This window comes from Odocoileus virginianus, chromosome 17 (genome assembly GCF_023699985.2).
Source record: "Odocoileus virginianus isolate 20LAN1187 ecotype Illinois chromosome 17, Ovbor_1.2, whole genome shotgun sequence".
NCBI classification, from domain to species: domain Eukaryota; kingdom Metazoa; phylum Chordata; class Mammalia; order Artiodactyla; family Cervidae; genus Odocoileus; species Odocoileus virginianus.
The window spans coordinates 41,998,169-42,025,044 of record NC_069690.1 but is presented as its reverse complement, the minus strand read 5'-3'; the positions used below and the strand labels follow the sequence as shown (position 1 = coordinate 42,025,044).

The window sequence follows — 26,876 nt, the reverse complement described above, 5'->3', positions numbered from 1 at the left end:
TCCCTTCCCTTCTGCCTCCCTCATTCTCTTTTTAAAGAAAATTAATAAGCTTTATGATTTAGAGCAGTTTTGGATTCATAGCAGAATTAAGGAGAAAATACAGAGTTCCTCTGTACCCCTATCCCCACAAACATACAACCTTCCCTGTAGTCAATATCCTGCATTTCAGTGGTCCATTTGTTAAAATTGATGAACCTACATTGACACATCATTATCACCCAAAATCCATGGTTTATATTAGGGTTCATCCTTGTATATATTCTGTGGGTTTTGACAAGTGTATAATGACATATATCTACCATTATAATATCATACAGAAGAGTTTCACTCCCCTAAAAATCCTCTACTTTGCCTGTTCATCCCTCCCTCCTCTCTTTAGCTCCAAGCAACCACTAATGTTTTTAGTATTCATAGATTTTCCTTTTGCAGAATGTCATGCAATTGGAATACTATAGTATGTAGTCTTTTTAGATTGGCTGCTTTCACTTTTTTAATATGCACTTAAGTTTCCTCTATGTCTTCTCATAACTTGATAGCTCACTTCTTTTTCATGTTGGATAATATTCCAATACCTGGATACTATGGTTGATTTATTTGCTCACCTGCTTAAGGACATCTTGGTTGTTTCCAAGTGTGGATAGTTATAAATAAAGCTGCTGTAAACTCCCACGTTGTCCTTTACTTTTCATATGCTTATAGAGTGAGCATCCTGGTGTGGCCATTACAGTAAGATGATTGAGCTTAAGATGGAGTGTATTATCAGTTTCTCCTCTTGCTTGAGAAGCCAATTGCCCTGCATTCCCTCCTGTGCCCTCAAATCTTGAATGAGATTGCATAATTTGAAGCTCTTCAGTGCAGTTCAGAATTGATCTGTTAGGGAAATTATCAGTTTATCTGTGGACAGAACTCAGGTAATTCTGTTCAGTCCAAGACTTCTCTGGATATAACTTGTTCAAAAAAGTTCTAGAAGACATGTTATGGTTGTTGTATATTGTAGTGGATACTCTAGATTTCCCTTAGTCCTTCCATCTCTGTATTTTCACTCTTTTATCTTTGATTAATTATAAGTACTTCCAAAGTTATTTCATGGAATGTGTCTGAGACATTTTGCAATTTACCTATTCAATGGAAAGCCATTCTTGATAATATACTGATCATTCTACATGCCTTTCAGAGATGAACAACATGCAACTTGCAGATAGTGGGCAAATGATTCTTCTTTCTTGTATTGATTTTGTCCTGTTATTATCTTTTTTTAATGTAGAGTTTTTCAAAAGTTCCAGTTTATGCAGCTGGATTTATTTTTTTAACTAGTATTCTCATGGTTCACATTATTGCATCTGTCATTGGTTATTTCCTTTTCCTGTAATAGTTACGTGCATACTCTTTTGAGATCTTCTGTCCTCTCTTTCTCTTTTAGATTATTTATGAGTCCATTTTTTGGAACCTGTTATGCCTTTAAACAAATATTTGCTAAATGCCTTTTATGTACCAGCTTCTGTGTCAGCTGCTAGGTTTTCAGTGGTGACCTTGCTGATATGGAAAAGTTAAAGGGAATTCTGTGATCATTTAGCCCAAATGGTACAGAAGTGCTTAGGAGTTAATTTAATTACATTATTATATAAATATTTAAATGAAGGAGGCATATTGTGCTCCTTTTTGAGTAACAGAGTAAGAAAAGGGCTTTAAGTGTGCAGGAGGGATGAACATTGAAAATGAAAATTGATTGCCCACTAATAAAATAGTTCAAAAAGGTATTGAGATACAGGATATTGAGCTTCCAGCCTCGATGGAACATTAGCATGAGAATAGTCATTAGTTCCTGAATGGTGTAGACCAGGTGTCACAAACATAAAAACTTAGGGGCCATGTAGATAACATAAGGCCTGCATCAGTTATAAGACTATTATAAATGACTGGGGTTCTATGAATGTTGTTTGTTATTCTTATGCCAGAGAGTCACTTGCCAGGAATTTATTTGATTTCTCCTAGAGAGTTAACATTAAAAAAGAAAAAATTGGATCTGAAACTTGGAAAAGTAGAATGAAATTTAGCCATATATTACTGTCATAAATCCAATTAGATCAAACTGTCATTTTCCACTTAGCTTCAATTTTGTAGTTTCTATATTAATATTTTATTACAATAAATTTTCTAATGGTATGTTAAATAATAGAGTCATTTTTATCAAAATGTAACAATGAGATGGATAATTAGCCTTAAATAAGTATTTTATGTTTCATTTCATTCTTTATACATTTTAGTCAGTTTTTATAAAATGTTTTAGGACTAGCAAAGACAAAAAACCTCTGTACTTCAAAAAGTGATTATAATTGTAATTAATTTCACTCATCAGTTTTTCTTAACTTTAGAATGTTGTCTTGGTTTATTTTGAGGTATAAAATTTTTACTCTTTTTGACTCCTAGTTTTAGTAAATTTTAAGTAGTAATTTTTCTGCTAATAATAACCTATGCCTATATGTTTGTTTTCCTTTTGCAACTTTGAAGAACTGTACATAGTAGTAAGGTCTGAGTTAGGCCAAAGTTGAAGTATGACTAAAATTTCTTGGTTTTTCTTCAGATGAAAATTTGAACTTGCCCAGAATTTGTATACCCTTCTCTGACACACAGTCACTTTAGTCTTTATTCTAGTTAGTTCATAACCTGTTTTTGTCTATTGAAGTTATATTAGTCCCTTTACCAAGTTAATAATCTAATGAATCAAATCTGCTCAATTTTTCATTGATTTATTTACTAATTTCAGAAGTGTTAAAAGCCTACTATGAGCTGGGCATTGAGTATAAAAAGGGTAAGATGAGGTTGCTCTACACGGGTTTGCTTTGAACAGTGATATACAAACTGAAGAAATTGATTGATTAATTCAGTAAGTATTTGGTACCTACTGTTTACCAGGTATTATTCTTCAGTTATGGGCTTATCACAGTGAGTTAAATAAGCAGCTTTCATGACCTCTTGAAGCTTATATTCTAGTAGGGGAATAGGTAATAAACAGGTTATAATATATCATTTAGAGATAAATATTTGAAGAAAAATAAAGGTTAGAAAGAGATGGATGAGAGCTTTGGAGCATACATCATTCCACATAGTTGCTCCCCTTGAGTTAAAGGAGGTGGTCTTTTGTACCCCTATACTAATGAGTCATTGTTGACTCTCATCAGTAGTGAGCAATTCTCTGCCAGTAACTCCTGAGGAGACGTATGTGCTGATCCTATAATGAGTATCTGGGTGGGACATCATGATGTTCACTAACGCAGGATCTCTTTTCTCCCCCCACCCCCAAATGAGTTGTATCAAAATTTTTCTTTATGCGTTGGCAAAGACTTAACGCCAACCTGTAACGGTACTTATATGGAATTTTTAATTTGGATCACTGTATTTAGAAATTTTGTTTCAGCTCTTTTAAACAGACTTATTAAGTGTTTCTTATTTAAGAAGAGATGCTGAGGACAGCCCATATTTGAACATCAGATACGGCCTTAAGCATTTATTAGCAGTGTAGCTGTGAACATGCGATTTCACTTTTCTTTATTTCAGCTTCCTTTTAAAAATGAAGCAGATAATCCCTGTGTTAAGGAGGTTTCGATGAGGACTAAATTAGATCATGAAAGTGAAGAAAATTAGATCATATATATAATATTTTGCATAATATATTTTCTCACTTGTACACACACAGAAAATCTGATACATAATTGTTCATGTCTACGAAAATTTTAAGTTATAAAATTTACTATTCAAATTTCATAGTATGTTTTAAAACATGAAGTGTATTTTTTATATACCCCAACATACAATTTTTTCAAGTCTTTCAAATATTAGTGAAGTAAGTACCTATCAAGCTTAGAACTTTTTGCTTCTCAGATAGTCTTTTAAAGTAAGATTAGATGGGAAAAAAACCTAAAAATTGACTCTCAAGATGAATATGTAAAAGGAATATTTCATAAGTGCTTTATATTTTTAGGATTCATCACCATATTTATTTTCACTGGTGAAAAGAATAAGTTATTTGTTAGTGTTCACTTTAAATCTTTGTTTTATGTTGTATCTAATGACCTTGCTAAATTCATGTATTACTCTAATAGTTTATAAATTCTTTTAGATTGTCTAAGCAAATCATACTGTTTGTGAAGGTGACATTTTTGTTTCTTCTCCATTTTTATATTTTCTGTTTCATGTTCTTACGTTTTTGTACTGACTAAAGACCTCTTGGACCATGTTAAGTAGAAGGGGTGGTAAGAAGCGGTCATATTCTTCAGTCTTGGGGAATGTTTGCAGTCATTCACCATTACGTATTATTTTTGCTATAGGCTTTAAAAAAGATACACTGTGTAGTATTAAAAAAACTTCTCTTTATTTCTAGTTTTGTATAAGTTTTAAAAAAATCATGAACAAGTATTAAATTTTATCAATTGCTTTTGTTTCACTGATTAAATTATTGATAAAATTAAATCATCTATTGATTATATGGTTTATTTCTCTTTTTACATGGTTAATTGACTTTCATGTGTTAAATCATTTTTGCATTTCTGAATTAAACCTCCACTTCATCCTGATCTATATATTGGTATATTTGATTTTGCCAATATTTTGTTTAGAATTTTTGTATCCATGGCAAAAGAGAGGTGTGTAATATTTCTTTCTTATAGCAATTTTTTTGGCTTTTGTTAACAGGCTTTTGCTATCTTTAGAAAACATGTTTGGAAATACTCCCTATTTTTCTACTGTCTGGGACAGTTTGTATAAAATTGGTATTACTGCTTCTTTAAATTGTTGAAATCATCTGGTCCTAGAGTTTCTTTTGTGGGAATGTATTTTTACCTTACTAAAAAAGTTCAGGTTCATAGAATATTTAGCACAGTTTTACATTTAACATATGTATACCCACTGCTTAGAATCTTGTGTTAACATATTGCTATAATTGTTCTATTATATATGTGCCTTCCTTCCTTCATCCATCATTTTATCTTATTTTTTAATGCATTTCAAAGTAATTGTATATATCAGTAGGCTTTCCTCTAAATATTGAAGCATGAATATCATTAAGTAAAGTTCAATATTTTCTTTTATATTAAGTAAAATTAATATGGAATATAATCCATAAATTTGGTGTGAACATTGGCTTAGTTTTGACAAATATATGCATTTGTGTATCTCAAGCTCCCTCAAGATACAGAATATTACTAGCACACTGGAGAGTTTACTCATGCCTTTTCTTATTTAATTCTCATATCTGCCCTAAGAGACAATTGTTCTGATTTTTTAATTCTAATTTTTTCTTACCATATTATTGCATACATTTTAATGTATGCAGTACAGCTATAGGTTTTTACTCAGTGTAATATAGAGATTGATTTGTGTTTTTGAATATATGAATAGTTCATACCTTTTAATTGCTGAGTAGTATTCCACTGACAGAAAATATCATAGTTTATCCATTTTTCCTGTTGATGCACATCTGTGTTAGTTTTTGGCTGTTATGATTAAGTCTTCTATGAAAATTGTACTAGTCTTTTTAAGCACGTGTGTTTTCATTTCTTCTGGGTAAATATGTAAAGGGCGGAGTCATATGTTAGGTTTAATCTTTGTTTTATAATAAACTCTCCAAAGCAAACTGTACCATTTTATTCCTGAAATGGTGTATTAAGAATTTCTGTTGTCCTCCTTCCTGGTCAATATTTGATATCATCAGGCTTCACAAAATTAGTTCTTTTGGTGGGAATATAGTGGTAGCTCATGTAATTTGTATTTGCCCAATGACAGATAATGTTGAGCTTTTTTAATAAGTGTGTTAAAGAGAAGATATATCTTTTTTAAAAAGTGTCTATTCAAATCTTTACCCTTTTAAAAATTGTCTCTTTATAATTGAATTGTAGTTGTTTTTAATATATCTTGGAGATAGATATACATATATATTAGATATGTTTTGTACATAATTTCTTGCAGTTTGTGACTTGCCTGTTCATTTTCTTCATGTTATTTTTTATGAGCAGATTTTTTTTTAAATTTTAATGAAATTTTATGGTTATTGGTTTCTGTGTCTAAGATTCCTTTACCTTCTTCTAAATAATGAAGATATTCTCCTGTGTTTTCTTCGGAAAGCCTTATGATTTCAGCATTTATGTGATGTTTGATGTTTGATTTACTTTGAATTAACTTTCATGTATAGTGTGTGAGACACAGATCAAGATTGATTTTTTAAAAATGGATATCTATTTGTTCCAGCACAATTTGTTGAAAAGACTTTGCTTTACCCATTAATGACTGTTGAAAACAGATGACGGTGTAAGTATAGGTCTTTTTCTGGACTACCTCTTGTGTTCCATTGATCCATTCGATGAATCTTAGGCCAGTACTATACTGTCACAATTACTGGGTCTTGTAAATGTTTCAGCTTTTTGTGCATTTTCAAGATTGCTTTGGATGTTCTACGCTTTTTGCACTACCATATGCATTTTTAGAATCAGCTTCTCAAGTTCCACATACACAGAAAATGCCTGCTGAAATTTGGCTGAGATTGTATTGTTTCTTTAGAATAATATATGGAGAATTTATATTTTAAAGATATTGAACCTTCCATTTTATGAACATAGTATACAGGCATACCGTGTTTTACTATACTTTGCTTTATTGTGCTTTGCAGATACTATGTTTTGTTTTGTTTTACAAAATTGATAATTTGTGGCAACCCTGAGCCAAGCAAGTCTATTTGCACCATTTTTGCAACAATATTTGTTCACTTCATATCTCTGTCACATTTTAGTAATTCTTGCAGTGTTTCAAATGTTTTCATTTTTTATTATATTTATTCTGATGGTCTGTGATCAATGATCTTTTTAAAATTGAGGTATAACCTCAATTTAACAGTATTAGTTTCAGGTATACAAAATAAACAGTCAATAATTTAAAGATTATACTGCATTAAAACATCTTACAAAATAATGACTAATTCTCTGTGTTATATAGTATCTTGCTTATCTATTTTATGCCCAGTAGTTTGTAGCATATCCCTTATTTGCCTCTCCCCTTTGGTAACTGCTATTTTCTATATGTGATCTATATGTGATGGTATATCTTTTCTCATTTTATATTTAATCTTTATGTGTCCATAGTCTTTTAGTAGAGTATTTAACAGAATAACAATATAATTTGAATTTAAAGCTACTGTTCTATCCACACGCACTATGCTTTTTCTCTCACTTCTTACCTTCTTACCTTCTTTGGTTCAGTCATATATTTTAATTATTCTTTCTCTCACCTCAGTAAATTTTAATAGCTATGCTAGAAATTACTACATGAATTTTGAGTTATTGCAGTTTTCTGAAATTATTACTTCTGCCGCATCCTGTTCAATGCAGATGGATATCTTGGGCACTTTAACTCTGTTTATTCCTCTCCTGACTTTTTTGTCTTTGTTGTTATGCATTGAAAAATCTCTATGGGATTCTCAGGTGGTACATTGGCATAGAATCCACCTGCCAATGTAGGAGGAGCAAGAAATGTGGGTTTGATCCCTCGGTTGGGAAGATCCCCTGGAGAAGGAAATGGTAACCTACTCCAGTATTCTTGCCTGGAAAATTCCATGAGCAGAGAAGCCTGGCAGGCTACGGTCTGTGGGGCCACAAAGTGTTGGACACGACTAAACACCCACACTCATCATATACTTTAAGCTTAACAAGTTATTAATGTAATATTTTTAAACAATTCTTGTTCATTTATATTTGCCAGTATACTTGCCTTTTCTGTGGCTCTTCCTTCTGTGTTGTTTTTCTAGCTCTCATTTTCCTTCTGTTGGAAGAACTCTCTTTTCGTATTTCTTTTACTGATAAGTTCTTTGTGTTCTGAATCACCTTTAAATAAAGGTGATAAATAAAATAAATAAAAATTATTTTTATTTTCAGAATATTTTAAACTGTTCATAGATTTCTTGATTGACACCTCTTTTCCTTCAAAAGTTTTAAGAAGTCATTCCATCATCTGTGTCATTCATCATTGCTGTTGAAAGTTTCCTCTCAGTCTACTGATTGTGCTTCTTTCATTGTGTTTATTTTTTTCCCTAGCTGTTTAAAGATGTGGCTTTACATCTTATCAGTATTAGGAAATTCTTGATTATTGTCACTTCATATATCACTTCTTTCTTATTTTCTCCTTTCTTTTCTTCTGGGATTTTAATAATATGTATGTTAGAATCTTTCAAAGGATTCCGTATGCCTCTCATACTGTTCCGTATTTTTCAGCCTTTAATTTCTGTGTGCTTTGGTTTGGAGATTTGCTGTTAACCTCTGTTCTAAATTCACACTTGCTCTGTTCAGTCTGCAGGTTTCAGGTACTGACATGTGGGAAATTTTGCTGTTAAGAGCAAGGATATAGGAGCAGTAATTGGACCGTGTGGGAATAAAGAGAGGGGCTTACTTATTGGCTTTTGGTTAGGACATACTAGCATGTTTATGTTATGACTGGAATGATCCTGTAGAGAGAAAAAAATGAAAGCTGTGTGAGAGAGAAAAGAAAGAAGATTTTTAGATGGAAGTTCTTAAGAAGGTGAGAGAGGACATAGCAAAATTGTAAGGAGTTTTCTTTTGATGGGAGTGGGACATAAAGAGGTTGGTATTAGTAATATATGTGTCCTGATGTTCTCATATATCAGTAGTCTTGTGAGATGAAATTCTGGCTTAACCAGTGGAAAATATGCAGCTGCTGTGAGTTCTGGACTCTTAAACTTTGGGTGTGTGTTTTGGGAAAATTGTCCAAGAAATGGAGAGTCTTGTGGTAAACTGTATTTATAGTTACCTAATTGTTTTCTGTTTCTGTGTACCCTCAGTGATATCTGCCTTTGTCTCTTAGGGTACTCAAGTATTATACTTTAAAGGGAATACTTAAATGTCTAATTAAATTAAATAAATGTTTCTGTCATATAGTTAAAATTTCTGTACTATATATATAAGCAGAATGGTTAATTCCTAATAGCACATTTAAAATGAATTCTTAATAGTATTTGGATAGCAAACCAAGTTTTCTAACATATTTTCCCACATTTTCTTTTGTAGTTTTGTGAGTCCTAGAATAGTACAACCATGTTTCGGAATAGCCTCAAGATGCTTCTTACTGGAGGAAAATCAAGTCGTAAGAACAGATCAAGTGGTGAGTAACTCTGCTTCATTTATTTTGTGTGATGATTTAGAAAAGAAAGTTCTCTTAGGGATCTGAATTAATACTACCACAGTTCATATATTTTATTAAATGGCTTATTTAATTTAGAAAAAAAGTTTACATTCCTATAGGTTGTCATATTTTTTATTAAGAAGAACACTTGAACACTCATCAGGAATAGTCAGGTAAATGAAGAGTTTTGAAGGAAAAATGCTTGTTTCAGATATATGAGAGTGGGCTTCCACGGTGGCTCAGGGGGTAAACCATCTGCCTGTGATGTGGGAGACCCAGGTTCAATCCCTAGGTTGGGAAGATCCCCTGGAGAAGGAAATGGCAACCTACTCCAGTATTCTTGCCTGGAGAATCCCATGAACAGAGGAGCCTGGTGGGCTACAGTCCATGGGGTCACAAAGAGGCGGACACGACTGAGTGACTGCACACTTACGCACAGTGTTTCTATGCAGTACATATTAAAGACCTTCCAGACCTAAATTTACTTTAAGAATTAACCGGTAAAATTATTTCAATCCCAGATACTCTTTGGGGAATGAGACTAAAAATAATAGAGATAGTCCTCAAAGGATTATACCAAAAATGATATGTAAATTGAACATTTTTTGCAATCATTAAAAGATGTTTTTTTAAAAAAATAAGTATGTAATTCTTAGACTTTTAAGGTAAAAACAAACCAAAACTGTATAGATAGTTTTTTGGGAGAAATCTTGAAGATTAATACACTATATATTTGTTTTCTACAAATGGATTGTTGATTTTTATCATATTTTCTTTCATTGACGTGTAGCGATTTACAGTATTGTGTTAGTTTCAAGTGTACAACAGCAAGTCAATATTTTTGCAGTTTATATTTCATTTATAGGTTATTATAAGATGATGCATATAATTCTCTGTGCTATACAGTAAATTCTCCTTTCTATTATATTCTTTTAAGCTTTTCTGTTCCCTATTTTTATGCATTTGACAAGTTTTCGTGGGTGATATGGGCTTCCCTGGTGGCCCAGTGGTAAAGAATCTGCCTGCAATGCAGTTGATACAGAAGACTCAGGTTTGATCCCTGGGTTAGATCCCCTGGAGAAGGAAATAGCAGCCCACTCCAGTACTCTTGCCCGGGAAATCCCATGGACAGAGGAGCCTGGCAGGCTACTATCCATAGGATCCAAAGAGTTGGGCATAATTGAAGTGACTTAGCATAGCATTGGTGGTATATTCATTATCATTCTCTTCAAAATATTTTTTAGCACTCCTTGTGATTTCTTCTTGACCCATGGGTATTTAAAGTATAATTGTTAATGTCCAAACAGTTGATGATTTCCTGGTCATCTTATTATTAACTTAGCTAATTGTACTCTTATCAGAGAACCTATCCTGTATTCTTTTATTGTTTTTATATTTATTGATATTTTCCTTACAGCTTTGCATACAGTCAGTTTTGTCTAATGTTCTTGATGTACCAAGTAACATGGATTCTACAGTTATTGGGTACAATGTAGGTCATTTTTGTAAATGGTGATCCTCAAATGTTTTATGTCCTAACTTTTTAAAAAATTATTTACTGAGAAAGGTGTGATTAAATCCTATACTATGATTGTGGAATTGTCTATATCTGGAAGCTGTCTTACTAGGGAAGATTCCTGGAGTAGGAAATGGCAACCTACTCCAGTATTCTTGCCTGGAGAATCCCATGAACAGAGGAGCCTGGCGGGCTACAGTCCATGGGATCACAAAGTCGGACATGACTGAGCCACTAACACACACACACACACACACGCGCACACACCCCATGATGAATTGTTCCTCTTTATTTTTAATAATGCCTTTTGCTTGAAAGTTAACTTTGTCTAGTGTTAACATAGCTCTCTAGCATTGTTCTGATAGTATTTATAAGGTATAATTTGTTCCGTTCTTTTATTTTCAACATATCTATATGGTTAAACTCTTAGTAGCACATAGTTGAATTTTCTTTTTGTATTCATTCAGACAAGTTTTTCCTCTCAAAGGAGATGTTGGAATTCATTTATATTAATTCAGCCAGTGATACAGGCTTCCCTTGTAGGGCGTTCAGTAAAGAACGTGTCTGCAATGCAGGAGACCCAGGTTTAATTCCTAGGTCTGGAAGATCCCCTGAGAAGGAAAAGGCAACTCACTGCAGTATTCTTGCCTTAAGAATCCCATGGACAAAGGAGCCTGGCAAGCTGCAGCCCATGGGGTTGCAAGAGTCAGACATGACCACGGTTAAACCACCATCAGCCAGTGATGTATCTGGGGTTTCATATGGCACTGTTGTTTGTTTTCTGCTTGTCCTGCCTGTTCTGTCCTTTCCCCCTCTCTTTTATTGCTTTATTTTGGATTGATTAGAACATTTTTTATATTCCATATCTCTCCCTATTGATTTGGGGATTATGAACTCTTATTATAATTTGTTCAGTAACCACCTAACTTTAAGATTAAAACATCAATCAAAGTTTGGTGTCAGTTGGTACTTTTATCCTCTCCTTGGACAATGCAAGAGTCTTAGAATCTTTACATTAGTTTAAATAGTTTGTATTTAAACTCCACAAGACATTATTATTGTTGTTTTACATAGTCACTGTTACATAGATTTATTCACAGATTTGACCTTTTTATTGATTTTTATTCCCTCCTTCCTTCACTTTCTAAATGGAATCACCAAATTTCTTTTTGTTTCTAGAACACCCTGTATAATTTCCTTTAGTTGGAATCTTGATGTGGCAAATTTGCTTCAGTTCTCTGAAAACACCTTTATTTTGCCTTTATTCTTGCAGGATGTTTTTGCTGGGAGTGGAATTGTATATTGGCACTTGTTTTCTTTCAGCACTTTGAAATATTGTTCATTGTCTTCTGGCTTCTTGAATTACTTCTGGTGAAAAGTTAGCTGTCAGTCTAAATGCTCTCTGCAATCTGTCTTTTATCTCTTTGTTTTTAGTTTTCTAGATGTTACATTGATGTGCATAGGAGTGCTTTTCTTTTTAATCTATCTTTGTTTAGCTTCTATTTATTTATGTTTGTAGGTTTTCAGAATATGTGACTTGATGATTTTCATCAGTTGGGGAAATTATTACTAATTATCTTTTTAAATTTTATTTTTCCCCATTTTCTCTTTGTTCTTTCCTTCTGGGACTCCAGTTATGCTTTTGATAAACTACATGTGTATCATTTATGTCTCTTACACTTTCTTTCTATCCTTTTGTCTCTGTGCTTTATGTTGGATAGTATAAAAAAATCTGGGTTTTTTTGTTCTTGTTGGTCACTAAGTCATGTCTGACTCTTTGCAACCTCATGGACTGTAACATGCCAGGATCCTCTGTCTTCCACTAGTTCCCAGAGTTTGCTCAAATTCACGTCCATTGAGTTGGGTGATGTCATCTAACTCTCTCTTCCTCCGTCACCCCCTTCTCCCTTTGCCTTCAGTCTTTCCCAACATCAGAGTCTTTTCCAGTGAGTTGGCTTTTCTCATCAGGTGGTCAAAGTATTGGAGCTTCAACTTCAACATCAGCCCTTCCAATGAATATTCAGGGTTGATTTCCTTTCAGTCAGTTCAGTTCAGTTGCTCAGTCATGTCCGACTCTTTGCAACCCCATGGACTGCAACCCGCCAGGCCTCCCTGTCCATCACCAACTCCCGGAGTTTACTCAAACTCATGTCCATTGAGGCGGTGATGCCATCCAACCATCTCATCCTCTGTCGTCCCCTTCTCCTCCTGCCTTCAGTCTTTCCCAGCATCAGGGTCTTTTCCAGCGAGTCAGTTCTTCACATCAGATGGCCAAAGTATTAGAGTTTCAGCTTCAACATCAGTCCTTCCAGTGAATATTCAGGACTGATCTTTCGGGTGGACTGGTTGGATCTCCTTGCAGTCCAAGGGACTCTCAAGAGTCTTCTCCAACACCACAGTTCAAAAGCATCAATTCTTCTGCACTCAGCTTTCTTTATAGTCCAACTCTCACATCCATACATGACTACTGGAAAAACCGAAGCTTTGACTAGATGGACCTTTGTTGGCAAAGTAATGTGTCTGCTTTTTAACATGCTGTCTAGGTTGGTCATAACTTTTCTCCCAAGGAGCAAGCGGCTTTTTATTTCATTGCTGCAGTCACCATCTGCAGTGGTTTTGGAGCCCAAGAAAATAGAGTCTGACACTGTTTCCACTGTCTACCCATCTATTTCCCATGAAGTGATGGGACCAGATGCCATGATCTTAGTTTTCTGAATGTTGAGCTATAAGCCAACTTTTTCACTCTCTTTCACTTTCATCAAGAGGCTCTTTAGTTCTTCTTCACTTAATCAGTGGGGAACTGATTTCCTTCAGGATTGACTAGTTTGATCTTCTTGCTGTTCAAGGAACTGTCAAGAGTCTCCTCCAGCACCACCATTCAAAAACATCAATTCTGGTGCTTAGCCTTCTTTATGGTCCAACTCTCACATCCATACATGACTATTGGAAAAGCCATATGCACCTTTGTCAGCAGAGTGATGTCTCTGCTTTTTAATACAGTGTCTAGGTTTGTCATTACTTTCCTTCTAAGGAGCAAGTGTCTTTTAATTTCATAGCTGCAGTCACCATCTGCAGTGATTTTGGATTCAAAGAAAATAAAATCTGTCACTGCTTCTACTTTTTCCCTTTCTATTTGTTGTAAAGTAATGCAACCAGATGCCATGATCTTAGTTTTTTGCATGTTAGTTTTAAGTCAGCTTTTTCAGTGTCCTCTTTCAGCCCCATCAACAGGCTCTATAGTTCCTCTTCATTTTCTGCCGTTAGAATGGTATCATCTGGATATCTGAGGTTGATATTTTTCCCAGCAATCTTGATTCCAGCTTGTGATTCATCCAGCCCAGCATTTTGCATAATGTACTCTGCATATAAGTTAAATAAGCAGGGTGACAATATACAACCTTGACATCCTCCTTTCCCACTTTTGAACCAGTCCATTTATTTCGTGTCCAGTTCTGCCCCCCACCCCCCACCACCCCCAGCAAGTCCAGTTGTAACTATTGCTTTTGACCCACATACAGATTTCTCAGGAGGTAAGTAAGGTGCTCTGGTACTCCTGTCTCTTTAAGAATTTTCCACAGCTTGTTGTGATGCATACAGTCAAAGGCTTTAGTGTAGTCGGTGTAGCAGAAGTAGATTTCTGGAACTCCCTTGCTGTCTCCTTGATTCAGAGAATGTTGATAATTTGATCTCTGATTCTTCTGCCTCTTTGAAACCCAGTTTGTACACCTGGAAGTTCTCAGTTCATGTACTGGTGAAGCCTTGCTTGAAGAATTTTGAGCATAACCTTGCCAGCATGTGAAATGAGCACAGTTGTATGGGAGTTTGAACATACTTTGGCACTGCAATCTCAAAGAACGGAAATGCCAAAGAATGTTTGTTCACTAACATTGGTCTATAATCTGCTTTTAACTGCATTCAGTTCTTAATTTTAGTTTTTGTACATTTCAGTTCTAGAAATTCCATTTGCTTCATTAATTTGTTTTTAAATTTGGAAATAATTTTAGGTTTGCAGAAAAGTTGCAACAGTAATACAAAAAACTCCATATACCCTCCCACAGATTCATGAACTTTTCACTGTATTTGTGTCAGCATTCTCTTCCTCTAAATTTTGTCAGTTTACCTAGTGATTTTTAAATAGAATTTCATCCCTTCCTTTCCAAGATTAAGTCCAGAATAAGGTATTACATTACTTGTTAGGTCTTTTTACTCTCATTTACTTAGTTTTGGTTTCACAGCCTTTCTTGACATGTTTGAAGAATAACTGAACTGCTCCTAATTGTACATTTTTTTTTTTTGCAATGATTAGATTCAGGTTATATATCTATGGTCTGAATGTTACATAAATGTATGTTGTTTTCTTCTTAGGGTATTATAGCTGGAGGTGCACAATGTCCATCTGTTACTCATTTGTGATTCTAATGACCAAATCAGGGTTCTGTCCACTTTCTCTGCTGTACAGATATGAATTTTCCCTTTTAACTTGAAAATAATTTATATGTAGACACCATTAGGTTTTTTAAAAAATTATTTCTGTTCTTTGTCAGTAGTATTTCAATCTTGTCTCTTAACCTGTCTGAACAATAGTAAGTTGCTATTTATGTCTATATCTGTCTTAAAGTCTGTACCTATGATAGACACTTTATTTTTTATTTATTTATTTATTTATTTTTTCCATTTATTTTTATTAGTTGGAGGCTAATTACTTTACATCATTGCAGTGGTTTTTGTCATACATTGAAATGAATTAGCCATGGATTTACATGTATTCCCCAGATAGACACTTTAAATGTATCTGTTTCTCTTGGATTTCACTTAAATAATTGTATTTCCTCCTATGCCAATTTTTTTTTTTGTGTGTGAGCTTTTCATTTGGGGTTAATTTTAGCTTTATAGAAGAGTTGCCAAGTTAGTACAGTATACCCTTTACCTGATTTTCCCTATTGCTGCATCTGTGTGTTACCACGGTGCGTTTGTCAAAGCTAAGAAACCTGCACCCCAGTGTTCATCGCAGCACTGTTTATCATAGCCAGGACATGGAAGCAACCTAGATGCCCATCAGCAGACGAAAGGATAAGGAAGCTGTGGTACATATACACCATGGAATATTACTCAGCCGTTGAAAAGAATTCATTTGAATCAGTTCTAATGAGATGGATGAAACTGGAGCCCATCATACAGAGTGAAGTAAGCTAGAAAGATAAAGACCAATACAGTATACTAACGCATATATATGGAATTTAGAAAGATGGTAACGATAACCCTATATGCAAAACAGAAAAAGAGACACAGATGTACAGAACAGACTTTTGGACTCTGGGAGAAGGCGAGGGTGGGATGTTTCGAGAGAACAGCATCGAAACATGTATATTATCAAGGATGAAACAGATCACCAGCCCAGGCTGGATACATGAGACAAGTGCTCGGGCCTGGTGCACTGGGAAAACCGAGAGGAATCTGGTGGAGAGGGAGGTGTGAGGGGGGACCGGGATGGGGAATACATGTAAATCCATGGCTGATTCCTGTCAATGTATGACAAAAACGAGTACAATATTGTAAAGTAATTAGCCTCCAACTAATAAAAATAAATGGAAAAAAAAACCCCAAAAAACTAAGAAACCAACATTGGTACAGTGCTATTAACTAAACTCCAGATTTCTATTTGGATTTCATTAGCTTTTTCATTAAAGTCCTCATTGTGTTCCAGAATTTAATCCAGAGAACTATATAGCATTTACTTATTGCATCTCTCCGAACACTGATTGGATTTGACAAAAGACAGATAATAGTTGACATCACCATACTGGTTAAGTTCCCCCAACTCCACTGATCACATTTTGAAAGAAGCGCACACGGGTGCGCACACACACACACACAAACACACACACACACTCACTCACTCATACATGTCAGAGATCTGAACTGCCCTCAAATTTGACATTTAAAGAAACAGTTTATGCAAAATTTGTTTTCTGACCAAGAACTGTGATTTTCTTAGTTTTTCACTTTTGATACCAGCAGTAGGATTTTCTGTCCCTTCATAACAGTTAATCCATATAAAATAGCTAATAGAAAAAGAGTGCAGTTTAGTCGCTCAGTCATGTCTGACTCTTTGTGACCTCATGAATCACAGCACGCCAGGCCTCCCTGTCCATCACCAGTTCCCTGAGTTTACTCAAACTCATGCCCATCGAGTCAGTGATGCCATCCAGCCACCTCATCCTCTGCCACCCCCTTCTCCTCCTGCCCCCAAGCCCTCCCAGCATCAGGGTCTTTTCCAATGAGTCAACTCTTCGCATCAGGTGGCCAAAGTAGTGGAGTTTCAGTTTCAGCATCAGTCTTTCCAATGAACACCCAGGACTGATCTCTTTTAGGACAGACTGGTTGGATCTCCTTGCAGTCCAAGGGACTCTCAAGAGTCTTCTCCAACACCACAGTTCAAAAGCATCAATTTTTTGGCACTCAGCTTTCCTCACAGTCCAACTCTCACATCCATACATGACCACTGGAAAAACCATAGCCTTGACTAGACACCTTTGTTGGCAAAGTAATGTCTCTTGCTTTTTACTATGCTATCTAGGTTGGTCATAACTTTCCTTCCAAGGAGTAAGCGTCTTTTAATTTCATGGCTGCAGTCACCATCTGCAGTGATTTTGGAGCCCAAAAAAATAAAGTCTGAGACAGTTTCCACTGTCTACCCATCTATTTCCCATGAAGTGATGGGACCAGATGCCATGATCTTAGTTTTCTGAATGTTGAGCTTTAAGCCAACTTTTTCACTCCCTTCTTTCACTTTCATCAAGAGGCTTTTTAGTTCCTCTTCACTTTCTGCCATAAGGGTGGTGTCATCTGCATATCTGAGGTTATTGATATTTCTCCTGGCAATCTTGATTCCAGCTTCTTCCAGCCCAGTGTTTCTCATGATGTACTCCGCATATAAGTTAAATAAGCAGGGTGACAATATACAGCCTTGACGTACTCCTTTTCCTATTTGGAACCAGTCTGTTGTTCCATGTCCAGTTCTAACTGTTGCTTCCTGACCTGCATACAGGTTTCTCAAGAGGCAGGTCAGGTGGTCTGGTATTCCATATTAAGATGCAGATGCTGTGTAGACTTTTTGCCCAGAGTACTAGGTGAGTGATTTATTTCTAAATACTATGCTTATTAGAGGTAGGCACCAAATTTGTGCTTTAGCAAGATTACCAATCATTGTATTCTAGACATTTGAACAACTGCTGCTTTAGTAGTGATCATATTATTAAACCCATATATGTCAAGGTTCTACTGTAGTATTAAAGCTTATTATTTTGATTTACTAGGTATTTCATTATGTCTATAATGATTTTGGGGGGTCTTATTCTAGTATTTTTTCTTTTCCATGGTTTTTCATGTAAAATGTTTATAATTTAGAGTAGCTATAAAAATAGTGATTTGTGTTCTGTATGGCAGGAATTTGAAGAGAAGCAGTCTGTTTTTCTTCAAGTGTTCTCCGAGACAGAAAGCAAGAATAAATTTGATATTAAAAGGAAAAGATGTGTTTATGGAATGATATCATTATTGTTTTCATCATCACAGTTTTTTTTTCTTTAATCATTAGTGAATAATTGGGTGGGTGCTTTATTCTTTATATTATTATTTTTGGCTCATGGCTTATTTTTCAAATTAGTAAGGTAAGTTTTGTCATGGCTTAATCATTTGTTTTATTTTAGAGAACCATTTTAATTTTTAGTTTGAAAAGCATTCATAATAAAGGAAATTGGCTATTCTAATTCGTTCTTTGAATAGTTGATCTGAACTTTAACAAATAGATTTTATGTCAGGTAATAACAAATGAATTTTCTCAGGCAACGTTTTCCCTCAAAGGACATGTGAGTATCAACTTTGAATTTTATAGCTTACTTCAGATTTATAATGTGAAAATTGTTTCTGATGTATGTAGGACTTGGAACTCTTGTGAAAAGACAACTGTGTGGTTCTTTTGAATTATGAGTGATAAAGGAAAAATATGTGTTTTTGTGTTTTATAAAATTTAAATATTTATATATTTTTTAACTGTAGTTTTTATTGTTTGCAGTCATGCAAGTAATTAGTAAAAGTTCCAGTACAGTTCTTTGATATAACTAATGCCACTATTTGGTATCGTTGTTTTGGTAGATCATCATTCACGTATGAGGGAAAAAAATACTATCAAGTTTAGATTATTCAGAAACTCAGAAAGCATAGTACCCCTAGTATAACACAGCCACTGGAAGAAAAAAATATCTTGAGGCTATCTCCTTCCAAAATAAAAAATGAACATGAGAAAGCAGAAATGCAGAAAGAAAAGTAAGCAAAGTAAATAAAACTATAGTTAAATGTAAATAATTCCTGATAATGTACTACAAGTAGAATTTGTTCCAGGAAGGCAAAGATGTTTCTGTATCAGAAAATCAATGCAAATTTTTACTTAGAAAAAAAATAAAACCACATTATTATATCATTATATTCTGCTAAAGCATTTTATAAATTTGAGCAGCCATTAAAAACATCATTAATATAGAAGGATATTTTAAATGTAATAAAGGGTATTCACCAAATCCAACAGCAAATATCATTCTAAACAAAGAAATGAATCAGCCATTTCCATTAAAACAGAAACATGATAGAGATTTCTCCTATTATCGACCTTTTTCAAAATTGTTTAGAAGTCCCTAATATCCAATAAAGGCAAGAAAATAAAGTGACTAGAATAAATATTGGAAAAGACAAGACAATGCCATTTTTATTTTTAAGCAAGGTAAAAACCCCAGAATTCAGTAAATATCTATTAGAAATAATAATGTAATTTGGCAAGGTGATTGACACTTTTAGCTCTGCCAGTATTTACTGATTAGGAATGTAAATGAGAAAAAAAAATTACATTCACAGTGATAACAGCCATCAAATTCTCAGGAATAGATTTAACAGGAAACCTTATTGAAGTGTGTAAGACTTTGGTTCAGTTCAGTTGCTCAGTTGTCCAACTCTTTGTGACCCCATGGACTGCAGCATGCCAGGCTTCCCTGTAAGACTTGGACAAATGGAAAGACATATCATGCTTCTGGATTTACATATAAATTTATTTCAGCTCCATTCAGGAAACAGGTTCATTTTCAGTTGGATTCAGTTCAGTTCAGTCGTTCAGTCATGTTTGACTCTTTGCGACCCAATGGACTACAGCACATGAGGCTTCCCTGTCCGTCACCAACTCCTGGAGCTTGCTCAAACTCATATCCATCGAGTCGGTGATGTCATCCTGCCATCTCATCCTCTTTTGTCCCCTTCTCCTCCTGCCTTCAGTCTTACCCAGCTTCAGGGTCTTTTCCAGTGAGTCAGTTCTTCACATCAGATGGCCAAAGTATTGGAGTTTCAGCTTCAGCTTCAGTCCTTCCAATGAATATTCAGGGCTGATTTCCTTTAGGGTCGACTGGTTTGATCTCCTTGCTGTCCAAGGAACTCTCAAGAGTCTTCTCCAGCACCACAGTTCAGAAGCATCAGTTCTTTGGTGCTCAGCTTTCTTTATGGTCCAACTCTCATATCCATACTGGATAAAAACTACTGGAAAAACCGTCAGTTCAGTTCAGTTCAGTCACTCAGTCATGTCTGACTCTTTGTGACCCCATGGACTGCAGCATGCCAGGCCTTCCTGTCCATCACTAATTCCTGGAGCCTACTCAAACTCATGTCCATTGACTTGGTGATGCCATCCAACCATCTCATTCTCTGTCATCCCCTTCACCTCCCACCTTCAATCTTTCCCAGCATCAGGATCTTTTCAGATAAGTGAGTTCTTTACATCAGGTGGTGTAAGTATTGGAGTTTCAGCTTCAGCATCAGCCCTTCCAATGAATATTCAGGACTGATTGATTTCCTTTAGGATGGACTGGTTGGATCTCTTTGCAGTCCAAGGGACTCTTAAGAGTCTTCTCCAACACCACAGTTCAAAAACATCAATTCTTCTGCACTCAGCTTTCTTTATAGTCCAACTCTCACATTCATACATAACTATTAGAAAAGCTATAGCTTTGGCTATATGGACCTTTGTTGGTAAAGTAGTGTCTCCGCTTTTTGATATGCTATCTAGGTTAGTCCTAGCTTTTCTTCCAAGGAGCAAGTGTCTTTTAATTTCATGGCTGCAGTCACCATCTCCAGTGATTTTGGAGCCCAAGAAAATTGTCTTGTCACTGTTTCCATTGTTTCCCCATCTATTTGCCATGAAGTGATGGGACCAGATGCCATGATGTTAGTTTTCTGAATGTTGAGTTTTAAGCCAACTCTTCCACTCTCCTCTTCGCTTTCATCAAGAGGCTCTTTAGTTCCTCTTTGCTTTCTGCCATAAGGGTGGTGTCATCTTCATATCTGAGGTTATCGATATTTCTCCCAGCAGTCTTGATTTCAGCTTGTGCTTCATCCAGCCCAGCATTTTACATGATTTACTCTGCATAGACATTAAATAAGCCAGGTGACAGTATAGAGCCTTGATGTTCTCCTTTCCCAATTTGGAAACACTGTGTTGTTGCATGTCCGGTTCTAACTGTTGCTTCTTGACCTGCATACGGACTTCTCAGGAGGCAGGTGAGGTGGTCTGGTATTCCTGTCTCTTGAAGAATCTTCCAAGGTTTGTTGTGATCCATACAATCAAAGGCTTTAGCATGGCCAGCGAAACAGAAGTAAAATAACTTTAAAATTCTATGGAAGAATAAATGAAAATAATGAAATATGGAAAGGAATCATTGATTCTGGTATGACTTACAAGATTAAAACTGATAAAAATACATGGTTACATAGGCAAATAGGCTATATTTGTCTAGGACAGAGAGGAAGAAACTGTGGTATTAGTAAGGCCAGAGCATTATTGCCACTTCATTTTGTGGGGCTGTCTGACACATTGTAGGACGTAAATGCCATTATGACCAAAAGATACCTTCTAAATGTTAAACAGCCAAAATCTGTCTTTGATTTAGACTTAAGCTAGAGATAGAATGGAGGTATTGGAGTGGAATTGCTGATAATTTGGAGAAATGTACAGGGTTTTGTGTGAACAAGTGCTTTTGTTTCTTTGGGGTAAATGTCCACAAGTACAGTTCCTAAGACATGTTTTAGTTTCATGTTTTGTTTTTAAAGAAAGTTCCGTCTCTTTTTCAGAGTGTCTATGCCATTTTACATTCCCACCAGCAATGTGCAAATAATCTAATTTCTTCTCATTCTTGCTAGCATTTGGTGTTGTCACTGCATATATTGGTATCTCATTGTGGTTTTAGTTTGTGTTTCCCTAGTGACTCAATGATACTGAGCATCTTTTCCTGTGCTTATTTGCTTTCTATATGTCTTCTTTGGTGAAATACCTCTCCATGTCTTTTGGTTGTCTTCTGGTTGGGTTGCTGTTGTTCATATGTTAGCTTTTGAGAGTTCTTTACATAATATATTCTAGCCTTTGTCAGATAACGTTGTTTGCAAATATTTTCTGTCAGACTATTGATTGTCTCTCTATAACCTTAGCAGGGTCTTTTCATAAAGTTTTTAACATGATAAAGTGCAGTTTATTGTTTTACTTTCATAGATCATGATTTAGTTTCTGTCAACAGATACTTATTTGTTAATCACTAAGTGCTGGGTAGTCAGGGCTGTGGTTTTTCCAGCAGTCATGTATGGATGTGAGAGTTGGACTATAAAGAAAGCTGAGCGCCAAAGAATTGATGCTTTTAAACTGTGGTGTTGGAGAAGACTCTTGAGAGCCCCTTGGAGTGCAAGGAGATCCAACCAGTCTGTCCTAAAGGAGATCAGTCCTGGGTGTTCATTGGAAGGACTGATGTTGAAGCTGAAACTCCAATACTTTGGCCACCTGATGTGAAGAGCTGACTCATTTGAAAAGACCCTGATACTGGGAAAGACTGAGGGCAGGAGGAGAAGAGGATGACAGAGGATGAGATGGTTGGATGGCATCACCACCTCAATGGACATGAGTTTGAGTAAACTTTGGGAGTTGGTGATGGACAGGGAGGCCTGGTATGCTGCAGTTCATGGGGTTGCAAAGAGTCAGACATGATGAGCGTCTGAACTTAACTGAGTATGCTCTCTGAAATATCAACTATCTCTTGATATTTGAGTTTGAGTTAATTTCTCTTTAATCACTTTATGAGCAAAACTCTGTCCATCTATGAAAATAGGGCAGTTTGTTAGAAGAATTTGTTACAGGCATTCTGCCCCTGCCCCCTCACTGTCCCTAATTGGGCATTGAAATTAATTAAAACCTTAATTGCTCTCCGAATAGTAAATGCTCATAACAAACTATAAAGAAATATATACATTAGTATTCATAGAAATATATTTATGCTATAAAAGTATCTTTTTCCTTCCAGGGACAGTAAGTTTTATTTCACTAATAAACCATGAAATTACAGCATAAGCTTTTCAAGGGCTTTTACCTTTTCTGTACCTTGGTCTAACAAATTTGGTTAGAAAACACTCCTATTTAATATGAGGAAAGGATTTTTCTTATTTAATTATAGAACTGCAACATCTTTTGTAATAAAACCCAGACCTGTCATATTTTTATTGACTACTGTTTCGCTTTCTGGTCCTTGCCCATCTATTTGCCCAATTTATTTTGTCAGTTGAGATGTCTACTCTTTATGAAATTCATTTGTCCTTGCCAATTCAGATAGGCTGTCATAGAATTCGAGGTGAAAAGTCATTAGAGAAAGTGACAGTGTGCCTATGTTAAAGAGAAGAAGGATTCTTATTTGGTGGTAGGCTGCGAAAATGAATATGACTGAGAGTGAAGAAAAGTGGTGAGAACCTTGAAATTGCATTTTGAAACATATCTGATTTGACTGGTTTTATTTATATTTCAGGTATTTGTAGTAGTTTAGCAGTTAAACTAATATCACTTCTCATCAGATAGTTCAAATACTCTTGAACTCATGTTTTCACCTCTACTTTCAATTTTATTTTTGTCCTATTTATTCAGAGTTGTTTAAGCTATGCTAAACTTCACAAGATGAATTGTGATGATTTCATCTTTTACTGTGCTTCATGTATCATATAAATTATTTGTTTCTTGAAAGTTTATTGGAACTCAGACATAAAAATGGCTAGCTTGAGTTTCTTGGGGGGGGGGTGCGGTTTAAGTAGTTTTTTGACAATATTTTTAATTTTATTGTCATCAGTCTAATTAGGTTTCCTCTAGATGAGCTTGGATAATTTATTATTTTCCTAGAAAGTGTCCATTTCGTCTGTTCATGGCATTTCCCAATCAAGAATCCTGGAGTGGCTTGCCATTTCCTTCTCCAGAGGATCTTCCTGACCCAGGGGTCGAAATATTATTTGATATGTAATATTCTCCTTATTAACTTTTTACATAGAGTGATTTTATTGGCACATAGCCACACCTCTTTGTGATAGAGACTGTACAGTCCATACTCCTGAAATATTTATGATCCAATCCTGTGAACAATATTTTTGCCAATTGAGGTTGGTTTTCTTTGTTTTGTATTTTATTCTGACTGTATTTTGATCAGATCTTATAACTACATCATGGATGCTAGAAAACAGAATGTATTTACTCTTGATAGAGTGAACTTTACTCATTTTTTAGCTACCATATGTTAATGTTGACTTTCTGACACTTTTGCCTCAAATCTGTCTAGATTTGGTATTTAAGGTGTATCTCTTATATATAGGTACTTTTCTTGTTGTTAAATCCAATCTGATTATCTATTTTTAAATGGTCTATTTAGCCCATTTCACTGACTGTATAACTACTGATGTGATTTGGTGGAAGTCTCATCTTTCTCTTTGTTTTTTTGTTTTTAGTTTTTTTGCATTCCATGTGTTCCTCATTCCTTTTTTTCCCTGCTCCCTGTATTTTTTAGAATTTATGAAATATTTTAAATTATGTTTTCTTGGGCTTTTAGCTGTACCTTTTTGGATTTTTTTTAAAAAAGAGACTGTGCAAAGAATTGGGCTTCCCAGTGGCACAGTGGTAAAGAATCTGCCTACCAAGGCAGGAGACAAGGGTTCATTCCCTGGGTCCAGAAGATCCCCTAGAGGAGGAAATGGCAAGTCACTCTAGTATTCTTGCCTGAAAAATCCCATGGACAGAGGAGCCTGGTAGTCTACATAGTCCTTGGGGTTGCATGGACTGTAGGTTGCAAAGAGCCGGACACGACTGAGAACTGAGCACACACGTGCAAAGGCTTACCATGTTAAACTTTTTATGGTCCAACTTGAATTTTTATTCTACTACTTTATGAGCACTGTAAGGACTTTAGGATGTTTAATTCTACTTATATCCCACTTTTTGTTGTCCTGTATTTTACTTCTACTGTAGCTTATATGCCACAATACATTTCTCTTGCTTAAAGTCGTCATTAGTTTTTCAGATTTTTTCAAATGTCTTTTTAAAAAGTTGGCTCATATATTTCTTTCTTCTAGTATTCTTCATTCCTTCTTTTAAAATGATGTTTTATCTGGAATAACTTTTTTCACCCTGCAGAACTTTCTTTGCATTTCTTGAGGTGTAGGTCAGTATAGTGAATTACCTCAGCTTTTGTTTTCTCATACTATTGTAATTTTACCTTCATTTTTGAAGGCTATTTCCCCTGGGTATAAAATCTTAGATTGACAGTTCTTTTCTTTCAACACTTTTAAAGATGATATTCTGTTATCTTTTGTTTCTGATAATAAGTTGGCAATCATTCTCATTGTTTTTTTACCTTGGAATGAAACGTGACTTATTTATTTAGTCTGATTAAAAATTTTTTCTTTATCTTTGGTGTTAGCATTTAGCTATGATGTGCCTTTCTTCCTGTTGTTTGGATTTATGTGTTGAGTCTATGTGTTGATGTCTTTCATCAGTTGTGGAAAACCTTAGCTATTATTTCTTAAAGGATTTCTTATATCCTTTTATCATCTGTGTTTTGGAACTTTAATTTGTACTTAGATTATTTGACATTACTTCATGCATCTCAGGGCTTCTCAGGTGGCACTAATGATAAAGAACCCACCTGCCAGTGCAGGAGATGTAAGAGACACAGGTTTGATCCCTGGATTGGAAAGATCCTCTGGAGGAGGGCATGACAACCCACTCCAGTATTCTTGAGTGGAGAATCCCATGGACAGAGGAGCCTAGTGGGCTACCGTCCACAGAGTTGCAAAGAGTTGAACACAACTGAAGCAGCTTAGCACAGCACAACACATGCATCTCAAACTGTTATTTTTTTTGCTTTTGGTAATTTTTTTCACTTTGGTCAGTTTATGTTGGCCTGTCTCCAGGTTTATTGATATTTTTCTGCTGAGTTCAGTCAGTTTTTAAGTCCAGTTGGTTAATTCTTAATTTAGATGGTGTTTTTCAATTATAGAATGTTCATTTGGTTATTTTTAAGATAGTTTGTTTCCCTGATGAAATGTTTAACCTTTTCATCTGTTGTTTTTCTGTTTTTAACCTTTTTTTCTTAACTTTTATGTAATAGCTAAAAATAATAGTTTAATAGTTGATATCTCTGCTAAATCCAACATTTAAGTCATATGTGCATCTGCCTTGTTAATTCTTTTGTTTCTTCACACATCTCATCATTTTTCTGTTGTTTGCCAGACATCGTGTTTCTGTAGAGGTTAGAGTGAATATTAATAGTATTTTTCTCTAGATGAAATAAAATTTATATTTTAAGTCAGGACAAGAAAGATTAAACATAAAATTCTTTGTGTTTATTTGGAACTTCTCCCTCCCTAATGTGCAGTGTGCATATGCATTATATATCAACCTGAGCTCCTGAAAAATGAGAGTGTCTGCTTAACTATAAGCCATCTTTTTTCTTCCTTTCTTCTAACACTGGCAATGTAACTTCTTAAAAGAACAGTATTTTTTCTCAGGTCTGTAGGGAGTCATGGTGACTTGCTGTTTACTTGCTGTTTGCTTTGTTTGTGTTTACCTGAACTGTTGTATCCTTGGTGAACTTTATGTAAAATATCAGTATGCCATTTTGACTTATGATCCTTTGTCTCAAAAATGTATTTGACTATGCTTTCAACTTCTAACAAGTGGAATAGTTCTCAGAGCTTTCTGTGATTCTGCTTTCTGGGTTGTAATTCTGTTTGGCTTGAATAAAATTCTCTTTTTTTCTATTTGATAATTGAATTTCTGTTGAGACTTAGAGAAGGAAAACCT

At 35.1% G+C, this 26,876-nt stretch overlaps 1 protein-coding gene across 6 annotated transcripts in view; it reads left to right on the top strand.

Moving 5' to 3' along the window:
• Window positions 1-26,876, top strand: part of TANC2 (tetratricopeptide repeat, ankyrin repeat and coiled-coil containing 2) — a 361,529-nt gene that overhangs the window by 29,119 nt on the left and 305,534 nt on the right. For all 6 annotated transcript variants that reach the window (XM_070479550.1, XM_070479549.1, XM_070479548.1 and 3 more), the window contains exon 2: window positions 9,063-9,156. In XM_070479550.1, the coding sequence (XP_070335651.1) occupies window positions 9,090-9,156 (67 nt within the window). In that variant the 5' untranslated portion in view covers window positions 9,063-9,089. The remainder of the gene's footprint in view (window positions 1-9,062; window positions 9,157-26,876) is intronic.